Raw genomic sequence first — 17,172 nt, 5'->3', positions numbered from 1 at the left:
CGGACATTCTGACATTGGGAGGTACTGACTTGGGGTCACTGACATCCCCAAAAACACTAATACAGTGATCAGTGCAAAAAAAAAACCACTGACACTGTACTAATGGCACTGGGGAGGAAGAGGTTAACTTTATTTTTCAGGGAAGGGTTATAGGAGTGAGGGGGAGTGTTTTACTAGGGGGCGGGGGTGTGTACTGGGCGGGACAAGACTGATCGAGAAAGAGAAACTGTTCTTTCTCGATCAGCTCATCCTCGAGCTGACAGGGAAGTGACAGACAGCACAGCTACTGCAGCTGTGCTCTCTGTCACTGTTTGCCGCCGACAGATAGGGCGGCGGCGCGCCTCGCGCGCATCCCCTATTTGTTTACAAAACACACGTTTTAAAACGAGTGCCGCCCTGCCGCCGTATATGTACAGTGGCTGGGCGGCATGTAGTTAAAACACCACTCATAAAACACAGTTTTTGTTAAAGTGTAGCTTTGTAACAAAGAAAAAGAAAAGTTTGATATGGATAGAACAGCAACTACAAGTGACCACTGACCTCAAATCAACCAGGCCACTGAAGAGATACATATACTATCTCTTTTATTACACGATGGGCCTTTCTGATTTCTTTGGAGACAGGGCATCTTTAAATAAGGAAGGCTTATATGAAGAAGAATTAGGCTTTATACGTTTATTGAATATTTCAAATCCACTGAGACGGACATGGACTGACTATTTTGTCACTGGTTATTCACCAGCTCACTTCAAGTGACACTTGGAGCAAATTCAACACTAAGGGGTTTATTTACTAAAGCTGGAGAGTCCAAAATCAGACTCCCTTCTGCATAGAAACCAATCAGCTTCCAGGTTTCATTGCCAAAGCTTCATTGAACAAGCTGAGGTTAGAAGCTGATTGGTTTCTAGGCAGAAGGGAGTCTGATTTTGGACTCTCCAGCTTTAGTAAATAAACCCCTAACTGTCTGAAAAGTACATCTTATCACTATTACCAGATATACACAGTTGTGAGATATGATCAGCATTCATCCAGATATGATCGGAGTTCACTCAGTTCTCATACCAGCTCATATCCTTCTACTGAAAAAAGATCTTTCATCATCAGTTTCATCAGTTGAGGCTTCTTTCATTTCCCGGTGTCTACAGAGATGGAAGTCCGTCTACTTTTACCTCTCCTCCTTCTACATGGGGTCACCTTGTTCGGTGCAGTGGATGGAGACAACATGACGGAGGGTGAGTACCAGTTATAGATCTATTCTGATTTCCATAAGTTGACTCATAAGATATGGAAGGTCAACAAAATGAACCAGCAGTTATGAAAATGAGGACCCACACAGAGAATCCATTCACACCATTTCTAGAGAGATAGACGATCATATTACACGGGGGTTGGTAAAACTATTCAGTAATCAGGTCACATCTATAACCAGCTCACTAAACTGATCAAATGGAGATTCTTTACAGTTATCTCATGTGTGCAATTTTTGTCCTTTTAAATTAAATCAGTTGTAGTACATTGTTGCAAAAAAAGACATTTATGAGATTTAACCGGTAGCCTACCGGGCACTTATACCCCTTCTGCCCAGGCCAATTTCCAGCTTTCAGCGCTGTCGCACTTTGAATTTCAATTGCGCGGTCATGCAACATTGTACCCATATGACATTTTTATCATTTCTTTGAGACAGATAGAGCTTTATTTTGGTGGTATTTAATCACCTCCTGGGATTTTTATTTTTTCTTAAACAAACCAAAAACCACTGAAAATTTTGAAAAAAATAAGTTTTTTCTTAGTTTTTGTTAGAAAATTTTGTAAATAAGTGATTTTTCTCCTTCACTGATATGCTCTAATGAGGCTGCAGTGATGGGCACTGATAGGCTGCACTGATGGACACTGATAGGTGGCACTGATGAGGAGGCACTGGTAAGTGGCACTGATGGGCATTGACAGGCATCACTGATGGGCACTGAAAGGCAGCACTGATAGGCGGCACTGACTGGCACTGATAGGCGGCACTGACTTGCACTGTTAGGCGGCACTGGCTGGCACTGTTAGGTGGCACTGACTGGCACTGACAGGCACTGATAGGCAGCACTGATGTGCACTGTTAGGCAGCACTGACTGGCATTGATAGGTGGCACTGACTGGCACTGATGGGTGACACTGAAAGGCAGCTCAGATGGGCACTGATATGTGGCATTGATGTGCACTGGTAGGCACTGATATGTGGCATTGATGTGGCACTGATGGGCACTGGCACAAGGCACTGATGGACACTGACAGGTGGCGCTGCTGGGGCTACACTGATCATCAGTGCACATGTCCCCTCCGCGGAAAGCCGATTACTGGCTCTCCTCTGTCAGCGTGACAGCTCGAGAGGAGAGAAATGCCGATAACTGGCATTTCCCTGTTTACATGTGATCAGCTGTGATTGGGCACAACTGATCACATGACCGAGCCGACATCTTCGGCTCTTTCCGTGATCGGTGATCCTCTGTGTCTGAGAGACACAGCGCACCGCCGATCGCCGTGCTGAGCGCTCCCTGAGCCGTACATGCGCGGTGAGAATGGGAGGACGTCATATGACGTCCTCCCAGAACAAGAGAACCACCTTTCATCCGTCATATTACTATATGGCAGGCGGGAGGTGGGTAATATGGCCACTTTATTAGGTCCACCTTGCTAGTGCCAAGAAAATCTCCCCCATGCCAATACATCACCAGCCTGAACTGTTGATACAAGGCAGGATGGATCCATGCTTTCATGTTGTTTACACCAAATTCTGACCCTACCATCTGAATGTCGCAGCAACCAGTCTGCCCATTCTCCTCTGACTTCTGACATCAATAAGGCATTTTCATCCACACAACTGCCACTCACTGGATATTTTCTCCTTTTCAAACCATTCTCTGTAACCCCTAGAGATGGCTGTGCATGAAAATGCTTATTTCCCTCATGAACATGTCAATCAGTGCATCATTTGTTAGACATGCATTTCTTTTGATTTTTTTTGTTGCTATTCTGTCTCAGTGTTACAATAGACCTGCCATTTGATTTTTAGACTGATCATTTCTTTTTGAATGGGCAAACATTCAAAATCAGCAGAGGAGCAAATACTTATTTCCTTCACTGTATATATTTTTTTAAATTTTCATTCTTGTATTTCTGTATTTTGCTTAATTGTTCCCTGTATATTAACCACATTGTCAAAAATATCACTAATGCTGTTTTTAAAACGGTTGCCCTTTTAATTGCCCTCTTAACCCTTTGAGGACCAAGGGACATATTTGTCCCATGTTTTTAATTGCGTGTATCATCTGATTAAGAACTTATAACTCTTTTTTTTTTTTTGGTTTGAGTCAAAATATTAGTTCTTATCAACAAACAACAAATGGATCTAGCTTTTTGCCAATTATTTCATGAAATGGCTTAGTTACAGCAACTGAAGTGTACGAGCTTTAAAAACAAAAAAATTGATTCTTTTGGAGTTCCAAAATCTTACGGTCCTCAAACGGTTAATTCTTGATGACCACCCATCAACCCATCATATTTGTATGGCTCTTACTGACATCTATCCTAATCAGTTTAAAAAAGGAGTGTGACTGCCGATATATGCTCAGGAAACTCTTAGCAGACGTGGTGATGCCATCACGTTCTCACATTGCGTTCCACAAAGGGTTCCAAGCCTTGGTTGAGGATCCCTTCCATCTACAGCCGGCAAACAGGGACCATAACCAAGGGAACAGCCAGTGTCCAGACAGAGTTTATGGCGTTACACTGCGGACATTTGTAAGGGGATGGATACTGATGTGCTGGTTTTATTCCTACCCCATGTGATTTACCAATTGTCTTTTTAATGAATTGTGCATCTTATAAGTCTACACTTTCTTTCTTGTCTGAATATTTCAGAAACTGCTGATCTACTGGGATTTTGTATCAAATACAACAAAATCTTCATAAATGAACATCTGAGAAAAAAACAATAGTGGGCTGTTGGGTCATTTAAAAGACAACATTAGTGTCATTTTTAACAACATAAGGTGCACAAGGACACAGCAAGAGTACAACAATAAAATCATCACACCATAAATGTATATAAATACTGATTAGTAAATGAAATTAGCTGCACTAAGACGTGATAAAATGTGGATGTGGATGTGTCACATATTAACCGATAATGATAGTAACTTTGATTCACTCATTATTGTCCTAAGTGACGGAAAAAGAGATTCATGTAGTAGTAAATGGGAAATACTACGTTGGACAGAGACAGATGATGATTAAATTAATTATCCATTATTTTATGGAAATTATATGGATGAGGGACCAGATTGAAAATTAATTGTAATAAACCAATGACACAGTTAACCTCCCTGGCGGTCTGATTCTTTCCGATTTTTTGTGCTGAAAGCGGTACCATTTTTTTGCATGGAAATATGTAGTTTTTTATTGTAGGCTGTAATTTTTAGGAATAACTCACTGAAATCTGTCTGAACAAGAGTCTAGTAAACATCCCGGATATGATAAAACTTGAAACACGAAATCATAAATTACAATTTAATAAATAATCATAAAAAATAATAATATAATAATAATAAATTTAATTCAATAATATAATCAAACCAAAAACACTGAAATTTGAAATACAGAGGCAAATTCGCACATCGCTGAGCAAAGTCGCAAAATCGTTTTCAGTGTCTGATGACGAATTTCACCACAAATCATTATCACTCAATTCTGCAAGTGGTTCTGATTTACTATCGCTGTTCTCTAGCCGGTCTAAAACCGCTTTTGACGTAAAGGGACGCTTTTTGGACGCCTTGGACTTTTCTAAGTTTCCAGGCAGAAAGAACAGTCAAAATGCAGGCAGGGTGCCGGACAAAGCACTCGGGACAAAATGTATGTGAAATGCATTGAAACAGCAATGACAGCAAAAATGACATTTTTTAAAAATTTCAAATTTCCAGCCGGTTCCGGCGCCCGTACATCCCGACGTCACAGGGACCGGAACACAGAAGCCGGATGCCAGCATCGGCCGGAGGAGATGGCCGGGGACGCTGCAGGGAACACATCGCGGGAGCGAAGGACAAGGTAAGTGCTGCAGGGACCCCCAGAGCAACGCCGCATGGTAAGCCCGTGTGTAGCTCGGGGTTACCGCTCTTGGTATTAAAATTTTACCCCGAGCTACACTCGGGAATACCGCCAGGGAGGTTAATACACAATTTAGGACCTGAATTTTAACACATGTACACTCACTGCACAGTAAGTAGATCAATACCCCGAAGTATTCTGAAAGCCACCCCCAGTATTTAAAACATAATAATAAGAAAAATAGTGGAACCTGAAATCACCAAAATGTTATCGTTAGAACCAAATAGCAATTAGTGGTAATAAATAAGGGTATACTGTATCATGGTAATCTCTAATTCTTCATTGAGGCCTCCTGGTGAATAGTTATCTAGGGTTTATATCCAGAAAGTTTCCCTGGCACATACATTTTGAAGCCACTCACCTTCAGGGAATGCTTTTGACACTTGTTCAATGATCCAGACTTGTAGACCTATAGCTGATTTATGATGGTAGTCTAAGAAATGGCAGGGGATGCTATGCTTGTCTTTTCCTTCCTCTATCAAGCTGCTGTGTTCCCCCAAACCTTTTTATAAGTGGTTGAGTAGTTCTACCTACATATAGATGCCCACAAGGACATGATAAGCAATAGTGTCAGGGATCCAGGTATGACCAGAGGTGTGTGGACTGACACAGGGAAACGCAGGCTTCAGGAGTGATGTATAATATTTAATTTATTAGGAACTACACAAGTATACAACGCACAGTACAAACAAAACAAAACCTCCAACTTATGTCAGTAAGTTCAGGAACACAGACAGGCGTAGTCAGGCTGGAGAGGTAGAGTGGTCAGGCAGGCCGGGTCAGCAACAATCGGGCAGACAAGGCACACACAGAACAGGCAGGAGAAAGGTCAGAAACAGCCGAGGTCAGTGCAGGCGGAGTTCGATCAGTGTCAGAGTCAAGCAGGGGAAACAGGCAGGCAGACGTCAGGACCAGGTACAGGGGCTCATGGGAAACAACACCAAGACACTGACTGCAGGCCTGGCCATTGCTTAAATACACCTCCTGCAATCAGCCTCAGGTGATGGCTTGATTGCAGCAGTAAGATTCTGGCTGCTGAGAGCACCCGCTGGCCAGCACTGGTACTGCAGCCCACAAGGCAGGCGAGCCCCAGCACCACCTGTGCTGAGCCCATTCCTGACAAATAGACTACAAAGTACAATGAGCAATTGTAAAAATTGCTCAGTTGGTATGTTTTGCCTTTTATAGAGAATTCTTTTTTTTCCATGTGGCACAAAATGACAAGATTTACATAGGGCTTTTTTAGATTGGTACATACCACATACCCATTAATGGAATGAGGCAAGGTTGGATCAATTTGGGGGGTAACAGTTTTAAATCTACTAGGGGCAATTTTATTTTTCAAGTTAGGTGCCCTCCGGTAAGTGATTCTCATTTTTTTGGGGAGGATAATGGATTTGAGGTGTGGGTCTTCTTGCAATATATTCCATTGTCTAATCAGTATTTTTTCCATTTTATTGTATTGACTGAAATGTAGTGATAAATCTATTGGAATGACCACTTGTATCTTTTTCAGTTTTATTGGGTTTACTATTGAAATGGAGTTTATAGGCCTGATCTACCAAATCCTCCTGATAGCCTTTTTCATTCACAAATTTATTCTTGAGGACAAGACTTTGTTGTATGTAGTCCTCATCTCATGTGCAGTTCTGTTGCAGTCGATAGAACTGCTCCTTGGGAATATTTTTAGTCCGTTTTGGATAATGACAGCTATTATAATGCAAGAAAGAGTTACCTGCTGTACGTCAGACTTTGCCTGAGACTTTTTCACAGCCTAGATGCACAGAGGAGCACCTCTGGGCTTTCAAGAACCATAAATTACTAATCTAATTTCCTGACTACGAATCACAATTTTTGAAGCCCCAGGAGCACCAGGACACTGGAAACACCCACAAACTGATCCCATTTTGGAAAGCAAACACTCCAACGTATTTTCTGACAAATTAAAATATACATTTAATTTTACAAAAAGTTGTCAATTTAATTAGATATTTCCTACATGCAGCATGGGCATACTTAGAATTACACCCAAAACACATTCTGCTACTCTGCCATAGTATGGTGATATTACATGCATGGGACGTTTTCACTGTCTGCGCTGTTTATGTACTGGACATTGTATCTTAAGGTATCACACAAATCAACCAATTGTGTTGAAACCAATGTACTGTAATGGTCACCTCTGTAAGACTGATCAGGGAATATAGCTTAGTGTAGTGTCACTTAGAACAGTCCCAGTTCCTATAAGTCAGACAAGCCTAGCCTACTGGTAAATGGCTACCCCCAGGAATGCCATGTCCACTGGCCTGGTATCTTGAAGGAATGTAGTCAGTAAGACATACAGGATGGTCAGTTCAGGCCGTAGGCAGAGACATGGTCAGCAAAAAGGCACAGGATCAGTCCAGACAGTAGGCAGAAATGTGGTCAATAAACAGGTCAGGGTTAGTACAGGTGGCAGGCAGAGGCAACACTGCACTGGTATGGAAGTGATCAAGGACACTGTAGCTGGTGTGGCAGTGATCAGAGACACTGTAATTGTTGTGGAGGTGATGAGAGACACTGGGACTGATGCGGTGGTGACCAGGGATGCTGTAACTGGTGTGGTTGTGATAAGGGACAATATGACTAATGTGGTAGTGATTAGGGACAACATGACTGGTGTGGGGGTGATCAGGGACAACATGACTGGTGTGGGGGTGATCAGGGACAATATGACTGGTGTGGTGGTGATCAGGGACAATATGACTGGTGTGGGGGTGATCAGGGACAATATGATTGGTGTGGGGGTGACCAGGGACAATATGACTGGTGTGGTGGTGATCAGGGACAATATGACTGGTGTGGTGGTGATCAGGGACAATATGACTGGTCTGGTGGTGATCAGGGATGATATGACTGGTGTGGTTATGATCAAGGACACTGTGACTGATGTGGGGGTGATCAGGGACCGTATTACTGGTGTTGTGGTGATCAGGGATAATATGACTGGTGCAGGGGTGATCAGGGACACTGTGACTGGTGTGGGGGGTAATCAGGGACAATGTGACTGGCGTGGTAGTGATCAGGAACAATATTACTGGTGTGGTAGTGATCAGGGGCAATATGACTGGTGTGGTAGTGATCAGGGACACTGTAACTGGTGTGGTAGTGACCAGGGACACTGTAACTGGTGTGGTAGTGATCATGGACAATATGACTGGTGTGGGGGTGATCAGGGACAATATGACTGGTGTGGGGGTGATCAGGGACAATATGACTTGTGTGGTAGTTATCAGGGACACTGTAATTGGTGTGGTAGTGATCAGGGACAATATGACTGGTGTGGCGGTGATCAGGGACAATATGACTGATGTGAGAGTGATCAGGTGTAAGCCGTGTACCGGGGTGGGCTCCCCAGGATACAGTGAAGTCACGAACGAGGAAAGCAATTCCAACACCAGCTTTTGCCACAACAGAATTTTACTTAGATGTGGCAAATAAACACAACCACAAATGCTGGGAACATATAATAAATTTACACTTTAGAAAGTGTTGTAATTTACCTACTGGCAGGCACAAATAAGCTGCCACACCTTACCTGTTACCCTAAATGAGCAGGAATCAGTGTATGGGTGTACGGTATGGGCTAGCCTGCGGTGCAGCACAACAGCTTACAATCTTACTCAGATCTACAGTATCCCCCTCCCATAATTGGTCCTGTAGCACGTGCCTGAGTATTCCTTCTGAGCAAAACGCCAGTCTGGCTTGAGTTTGTAGGATTCTATCAGTTCTCCAATGTGAAATGTCACTATAAGTTGTGGAGTCCTTCCAATCATCAGTAACAACACTTGTGGCCTGACACAAACAGAGACCCTAACTAACTAACTATAGGCCTGTCTCAGTCCTATAGGCACCAACACTGAAATGAGGTAAGTGCACGATCTTACCGACCCGGGTCTGCTTTGCATCCGCTGGTGACTCTGAACAGAACAAGTGTCTCTCCAACAGGCCTGCGATATTGCAGTGTATGTTGCGTTGTTCCTCTGCTCTCATCAGCTTCCTGGCAGAAATCTCATCAGCTTCACCCAACTGAATTTCTGATTACGGAGGGCTGTCCTCACATCTGAATGGCATCGGATTCTCAGATCACACAGCCCCCCTTCTCTCTCTCAAGCATGGCTGCTCTCCTCTCCTTTTCCTTCACCCCACCCCTTCATGAATATAGAAATCTCTATGTAGTCTGAGGCTGTGTTAGAAAAAACAGTGACATCTTCTGGCTAAACTGCAGAATGTCAGTCAGAACATTTTTAATTTACTTCAATCAGTGTTCAAACAATGAAAGCTGTTTCCCCATCTCACACAGAGACACTTTGACTGGAATGGGGGTGATCAGGGACAGTATTACTGGTATTGTGGTGATTAGGGACAATATGACTGGTGTTTTGGTTATCAGGGACAATATTACTGGTGTGGGGGTGATCAGGGACAAGATGAGTGGTGTGGTGGTGATCATGGACACTGTGACTGGTGCTGGGGGTGATCAGGGACAATGTGATTAGTGTGGTAGTGATCAAGGCCAATATGACTGGTGTGGTGGGATCAGGGACAATATGACTGGTGTGGATCTGATCATGGACACTGTGACTAGTGTGGGGATGATCAGGGACAGTATGACTGGTGTTTTGGTTATCAGGGGCAATATGGCTGGTGTGGTGGTGATCAGGGACAAGATGACTGGTGTTGTGGTGATCAGGGACAATATGACTGGTGTTTTGGTTATCAGGGGCAATATGGCTGGTGTGGTGGTGATCAGGGACAATATGACTGGTGTTGTGGGATCAGGGACAATATGACTGGTCTGGTGGTGATCAGGGATGATATGACTGGTGTGATGGTGATCAGGGACAATATGACTGGTGTGGTTATGATCAAGGACACTGTGACTGGTGTGGGGGTGATCAGGGACACTGTGACTTGTGTGGTGGGATCAGGGATAATATGACTGGTGTGGGGGTGATCAGGGATAATATGACTGGTGTGGGGGGTGATCAGGGACAATATAACTGGTGTGGGGGTGATCAAGGACAATATAACTGGTGTGGGGGTGATCAGGGACAATATAACTGGTGTGGGGGTGATCAGGGACAATATGACTGGTGTGGTGGTGATCAGGGACACTGTGACTGGTGCTGGGGGTGATCAGGGACAATGTGATTGGTGTGGTAGTGATCAAGGCCAATATGACTGGTGTGGTGGGATCAGGGACAATATGACTGGTGTGGTTCTGATCATGGACACTGTGACTAGTGTGGGGATGATCAGGGACAGTATGACTGGTGTTTTGGTTATCAAGGGCAATATGGCTGGTGTGGGGGTGATCAGGGACAAGATGACTGGTGTTTTGGTGATCAGGGACAATATGACTGGCGTTTTGGTTATCAGGGGCAATATGGCTGGTGTGGTGGTGATCAGGGACAATATGTGTGGTGGTGATCAGGGATGATATGACTGGTGTTGTGGGATCAGGGACAATATGACTGGTCTGGTGGTGATCAGGGATGATATGACTGGTGTGGTGGTGATCAAGGACATTGTGACTGATGTGGGGGTGATCAGGGACAAGATGACTGGTATGGGGGTGATCAGGGACAAGATGACTGGTGTGGGGGTGATCAGGGACACTGTGACTCGTGTGGTGGGATCAGGGACACTGTGACTTGTGTGGTGGGATCAGGGATAATATGACTGGTGTGGGGGGTGATCAGGGACAATATAACTGGTGTGGGGGTGATCAAGGACAATATAACTGGTGTGGGGGTGATCAAGGACAATATAACTGGTGTGGGGGTGATCAGGGACAATATAACTGGTGTGGGGGTGATTGGGGAGTGGTGTGGGGGGTTTGCATCATGACCAATCCATACTAACTCCTGACAACTGAGATAGGTGAGGTCGGGGATCTGGCTGAGCTGTCAATAAGGATACTTAGATCAAAGCACATAATTGCAAATTTTTTGATAGCCAAGATGGATCACATACAGTATATGTACTATATTTCAAATATTTTTAATCTCTTTGCCTGGAATTTAGTTTTACATTTGAGCTGTTTGCTATACACAGCTACAGTCTTATGGCTAGAGTCATATTTATCAATATGAAGCAATGGAGGGAATCCACAAAGATTATTTTTGCCTCTCATTCTGCATAGGGTCACCTTGTGTCACATAGCGAATAGTGACAATCAGACAAAGGGTGAGTACCCAAGGAACATTCATGTAAATGTGAATAGAGAGGAGATAAACAAAGTTGGTTGTCATGGATGGGGTTACAGGGAGCACAGGGATGGGGGTGGGGGCAGGAGGTGACGCACAAGGAGTTCGGTATTTTTGCTATATTTGGATTTGAACAGTGTCACCGTTTAGCTGATCCCCCATCTCTATACACAGACTATATGAGGTTTGTACGGTTTGATTATTTTGCAGGCAGTTCTCCTCATTCTATTGTTTCTCTGGGTAAATCAAAGTGAAATCTGTGTTTAGGACAGAAAAAAAAACTAACAGGGAATTTATTGTTTCCCCACTATTCATAATTTAAAAAAACTTTGGTAATATATTCACTTGTAAATGCTAAAAGTCTCCAAAATGTCTAAAAAATGTGGGACTTTCACAAGTGCTAATCTGTAATTGTTTATGATCTTTGTAAAGAGATCTATACAGGTGAAACTCAAAAAATTTGAATATGGTGCAAAAGTTCATTTATTTCAGTAATGCAACTTAAAAGGTGAAACTAATATATGAGACTCATTACATGCAAAGCAAGATAGTTCAAGCCGTGATTTGTCATCATTGTGATGATTATGGCTTACAGCTCATGAAAACCCCAAATCCACAATCTCAGAAAATGAGAATATTGTGAAAAAGTGGAATATTCTCGGCTCAAAGTGTCCCACTCTAATCAGATAATTAAGCCATAACACCTACAAAGGGTTCCTGGGCCTTTAAATGGTCTCTCAGTCTGGTTCAGTAGGAATCACAATCATGGGAAAGACTGCTGACCTGACACTATCATTGACACCCTCCATAAGGAGGGAAAGCCTCAAAAGGGAATTGCAAAAGAAGTTGGATGTTCCCAAAGCGCTGTATCAAAGCACATTAATAGAAAGTTATGTGGAAGGGAAAAGTGTGGAAGAAAAATGTGCACAAGCAGCAGGGATGACCGCACCCTGGAGAGGATTGTCAGGAAAAGGCCATTCAAAAGTGTTGGGGACTTTCAAAAGGAGGGGACTGAGGCTGGAGTCAGTGCATCAAGGGCCACCACACACAGACGGATCCTGCACGTGGGCTTCAAATGTCGTATTCCTCTTGTCAAGCCGCTCCTGAACAACAAACAACGTCAGAAGCGTCTTACCTGGGCTAAAGAAAAAAAGACCTGGTCTGTTGCTCAGTGGTCCAAAGTCCTCTTTTCTGATGAAAGCAACTTTTGCATCTCATTTGGAAACCAAGGACACAGAGTATGGAGGAAGAATGGAGAGGCACAAGGACCCTGAGTATGGAGGAAGAATGGAGAGGCCCAAGGATCCCGAGTATGGAGGAAGAATGGAGAGGCACACACTGCAAGATGGTTGAAGTCCAGTGTGAAGTTTCCACAGTCTGTGTGGATTTGGGGAGCCATGTCATCTGCTGGTGTTGGTCCACTGTGCTTCATTAAGTCCAGGGTCAACACAGCCGTCTACCAGGAGATTTTGGAGCACTTCATGCTTCCTTCCACAAACAAACTTTATGGGGATGCTGACTTCATTTTCCAGCAGGACTTGTCACCTGTCCACACTGCCAAAAGCACCAAAACCTGGTTCAATGACCGTGGGATTACTGTGCTTGATTGGCCAGCAAACTCGCCTGACCTGAACCCCATAGAGAATCTATGGGACATTGCCAAGAGAAAGATGAGAGACATGAGACCGAACAATGCAGAAGAGCTGAAGGCCGCTATTGAAGCATCCTGGTCTTCCATAACACCTCAGCAGTGCCACAGGCTGATAGCTTCCATGCCACGCCGCATTGAGGCAGTAATTGCTGCAAAAGGGGCCCAAACAAAGTACTGAGTACATATGCATGCTTCTACTTTTCAGAGGTCCAATATTGTTCTATGTACAATCCTTGTTTTATTGATTGCATGGAATATTCTAATTTTCTGAGATTGTGGATTTGGGGTTTTCATGAGCTGTAAGCCATAATCATCACAATGATGACAAATTACGGCTTGAACTATCTTGCTTTGCATGTAATGAGTCTATCTCGTATATTAGTTTCACCTTTTAAGTTGCATTACTGAAATAAATGAACTTTTGCACAATATTCTAATTTTTCGAGTTTCACCTGTATTGATTGTCAATTGTTTTCACCAAAAACCATTTCAGCTGTAGCTGTCATTGAGATGTCACTCATCTTTCTTCATCTCATCTTTTTGTTGCAGAGAACATCATCAGAGACACTCCAGGACCTTCTTCTTTGCCCTCTCCCACAGAGTACATCAGAGACACTCAAGATGTCACACCAAGACCGACTACTATGCAGAATATAATGAATCCGCAGTGTGATAATTGTCCAAAAAAGATCAACCACCACACCACACATCATACCACTGTGCTACCTACCGATCATACCACACAAGGACCTTCTCCTCCACCCTCTTCCACAGAATACATCCTGATTAGCAGATCAGTAGTCTGTCTAAGAATAAAGGCAACCTTCATAGTAATGGTGAACACCACCAAGATCACAAATGTAAGTTAGTCCTGAATATAATCCAGAAGTTGTAAAGGCTTGAGAGCCGATGGCAATGAAGAACGTCAAATCCAGGCATGCAAGTTAGGATTGGTTTAGATCACCCCATCAAATCCCAGCATTAGCAGATCAATGACTATATGAAATCCTGTTCTGAGGTCATAGACAGGGCTGCCAGCAAAGGGCAATGGCCATAAATCTTATAACAGTGTGCTAATATAATTGGTTGTATCAGTAACAATTCCCTGTCTATCATCAGTTAATAGCTATTTGCAGTGTATAAGGGAAGGGTCATATGAAAGTTGGAAACATGTCAGTAACTGGACATCACACTATTGCTGTGTCTTGTCTTAAGGGTTACAATTTAAATTCTACAATTCATTTAGCTCTGTAATTTCCTTTTTGCAACTAGGTTGCAGTAATGATTCCCCTGCTCTTCTCAGCACAAAGCTATAACCAGGGGTGGACTGACCATTTGGAAACTCGGGTCAGTAGGGGGCCCCATGAGATGCCCCTGGTACCTTTTTCATAGGCTTTTTTGAGTATGGGCAAGGACACAGGGGCCCCATGATCCCCTATTGCCCGGGGGCCCCACGAGTTGTCAGTCCGCCCCTGGCTATAACTATACAATAGCTATTAGAAGTGTCATATGAAATGTGGAAATATTCCAATGAATGGACATCACACTGTTGCTGAATGAATTAACACAGGGAAATGATATGGCTCTCAGAAGACCCTGGATGAACTCACCAGCCACTGGAGATGTATCCAACAATGGGGCCCGTCTGTTCCCCAGAAACTTTCCAGCAATGCATGCTGTTAATTCCTCTTTTAATTCAACTTTATAGAACAATGTTCATTGCATCGCCCCCGTCTCAGCACCTCTGATCAATTTCACCCTCATTCGGGGCTTAGTCATGGAGGCAAAGGAGTTTTTTGGTCTCTTTCCTGTTCAGGTGCTTTTGGCTGAAAGGTGGCTAAAATGGTAAAAAAAAGTATTACATTTGCATCTCCCAGCTTTGGATTTGAATATGAAATGTGTTTCAAACATGGTTTGCTTGAATATACTACTAAAGATGATTGTTATTATGGAGAGTTCTTATAAAAGGGAGGTATGATAATGGAGGAGTTGGAGGAAGACGGGGGATCATTATGGGCTTGTTTAAGGCTGAAGAAAGAACAATGATAGGTTGCACCTTTAATGTTGTTAATTGTGGGAATTTGGGGGCAGATGAATATTCCCCTCTTCTCTCAATCTTTTTCTCTATGACAAAGCCCTAGCAGAGGGTCAATCATGTTGAAGAGGAGCAGAGTTTGGGGTATAAAATGAACATGGTTTATATTGAAGAGAGAGACTACCAGCTCTGTGAATTACATTGTTGCTAGGTTTCAATTATTCTGCACACTACAGTTATTAGACAGTAAGCAATGAGAACATGTATTAAGCTATCTTCCTGGTCCATCTCACACTGATCCTTGTGCTCATTGTGCTCTTCAGATCACCATCCCGTCACCTCCAATCACACATCCTTCTGGACTTTGTAATGAAGGTGAAGCGTGGCTGCAACTGATATTTCCAGGAGGAGATCTTAGCCTGACATTCATGGAGGTAAAGAAGACACAGATGGGGCTGGGGTGTAATGGGTAGACAGAACACAGAGGGCAAAGTATGTCTATATCACAGCAAGCATCACAGGTATTTTTTTTATTGTAGGTCTGTAATTTTTAGGAATAACTCACTGAAATCTGTCCGAACAAGAGTCTAGTAAACATCCCGGGTATGTTAAAATTTGAAACACAAAATCATAAGTGATAATTTACTAAATAATCATAAAAAATAATAATATGATAATAATAAAAAATGTAATTCAATAATGTAATCAAACCAAAAACACTGAAATGTGAAATAGAGCGCCAAGTTCTCACATCGCTGAGCTCAGTCGCAAAATCGTTTTCAGTGTCTGATGAGGAATTTCCCCCACGAATCATTATCACTCAATTCTGCAAGTGGTTCTAATTTACTATCGCTGTTCTCTAGCCGGTCTAAAACCGCGTCTGACCTAAAGGGACGCTTTTTGGACGCCATGGATGTTTCTCAGTTTCCAGGCAGAAAGAACAGTAAAAATGCAGGCAGGGCGCCGGACAAAGCACTCGGGACAAAATGTATGTGAAATGGTTTGATACAGGAATGTTATACTATGTGATTTTAGTGAATTTAGTAAATGTCACTGTCAAGAGAACCAGAGAGCACACAGAGGCAGATTGCACAGAACCCAACGTGCTTTTATTGGGGAGGTTTTTGGGGCACAGACAACAGTTCCTTTAGTCCACAGATCCACACCAGACACAGCAACACAGTACAGTTCTCTGGAAGGCAATATGGAACAACAGGGGTATGGTAATCCACAGGGTTAATCCACACAGGAGGCTCCAGGCAGGGATGGGTTAAGTCCACACAGGAGGTTCCAGGCAGGGATGGGTTAAGTCCAGGCAGGTTCACGGAGAACAAGGGGTTAAGTCCAGGCAGGTTCACGGAGAACAAGGGGTTAAGTCCAGGCAGGGGATAGATCCAGGCAGGTTCAATGGGACAGCAGAAGATTCCTCCACAGTGCAGGGATTCCAGGCAGCACAGACAGTCCAGGAGATGAGGAGGAGGACGGGGGATGGTCTGATGAGAGAAGCTGGCCCTCAGCACAGCCTTCCCTCACACACGCAGCCAGGAGAACACAATGGGGTTTTCCTGCTCACCCTTAAGTATAGAGCTGGTAACTGGATATTTCCTATCGGGTTACCATGGCAATGGGTCCTGTCTCTCAGGTCTCCAGACCTGTCCAGGGGGCTCAGGAATTTGTGCATGAGGGGGAAGGGAGGAGATGGCCTGTTTGTGGATTCCTTCAGCAGGAGGTCAGACTGCAAGCCAGGGGGGTGAGGGGCTGCTGAGGGCTGCCTGTGTCAGGGACAAAGAGGACTAGAAGTACCAGCATGGATGGGACAGAAGAGCAAGGGGCTGCTGAGGGGTGGGAGGTGGCAGCCGGCAAACCTGGAGGATCGGGAAGGAAGGACCAGCTCTGTGACAGTCACTTTTACAACTTTCAAATTTCCCGCCAGTTCCGTCCCCCGTACGTCCCGACGTCGCAGGGAACAAAACCCGGAAGACAGATGTCGGCATCGGCCAGAGGAGATGGCCGGGGACACTGCAGGGGGGACATCGCGGGAGCGCAGGACAAGGTAAGTGCTGGAGGGATCCCAGAGCAGCGCTGCA

The 17,172-nt window shown here is 43.9% G+C and overlaps 1 protein-coding gene across 1 annotated transcript in view; it reads left to right on the top strand.

Annotated features, from left to right (window-relative positions):
- The first annotated feature begins 1,144 nt into the window (after positions 1–1,144).
- The window catches only part of LOC149441789 (uncharacterized), a 42,041-nt gene continuing 26,013 nt past the window's right edge, over positions 1,145–17,172 (top strand). Inside the window, exons 1-3 of the mRNA XM_089656882.1 lie at positions 1,145–1,232; positions 13,600–13,910; positions 15,409–15,519. Of these exons, the coding sequence (XP_089513008.1) occupies positions 1,148–1,232; positions 13,600–13,910; positions 15,409–15,519 (507 nt within the window). The 5' untranslated portion in view covers positions 1,145–1,147. The remainder of the gene's footprint in view (positions 1,233–13,599; positions 13,911–15,408; positions 15,520–17,172) is intronic.

The sequence above is a fragment of the Staurois parvus genome, unplaced genomic scaffold (genome assembly GCF_062004578.1).
Source record: "Staurois parvus isolate SC_StPar_1 unplaced genomic scaffold, SC_StPar_1.0 ptg000947l, whole genome shotgun sequence".
NCBI lineage: Eukaryota > Metazoa > Chordata > Amphibia > Anura > Ranidae > Staurois > Staurois parvus.
Note: the sequence above shows the minus strand (reverse complement) of the source record. Positions and strands in the feature narration are given on the sequence as shown.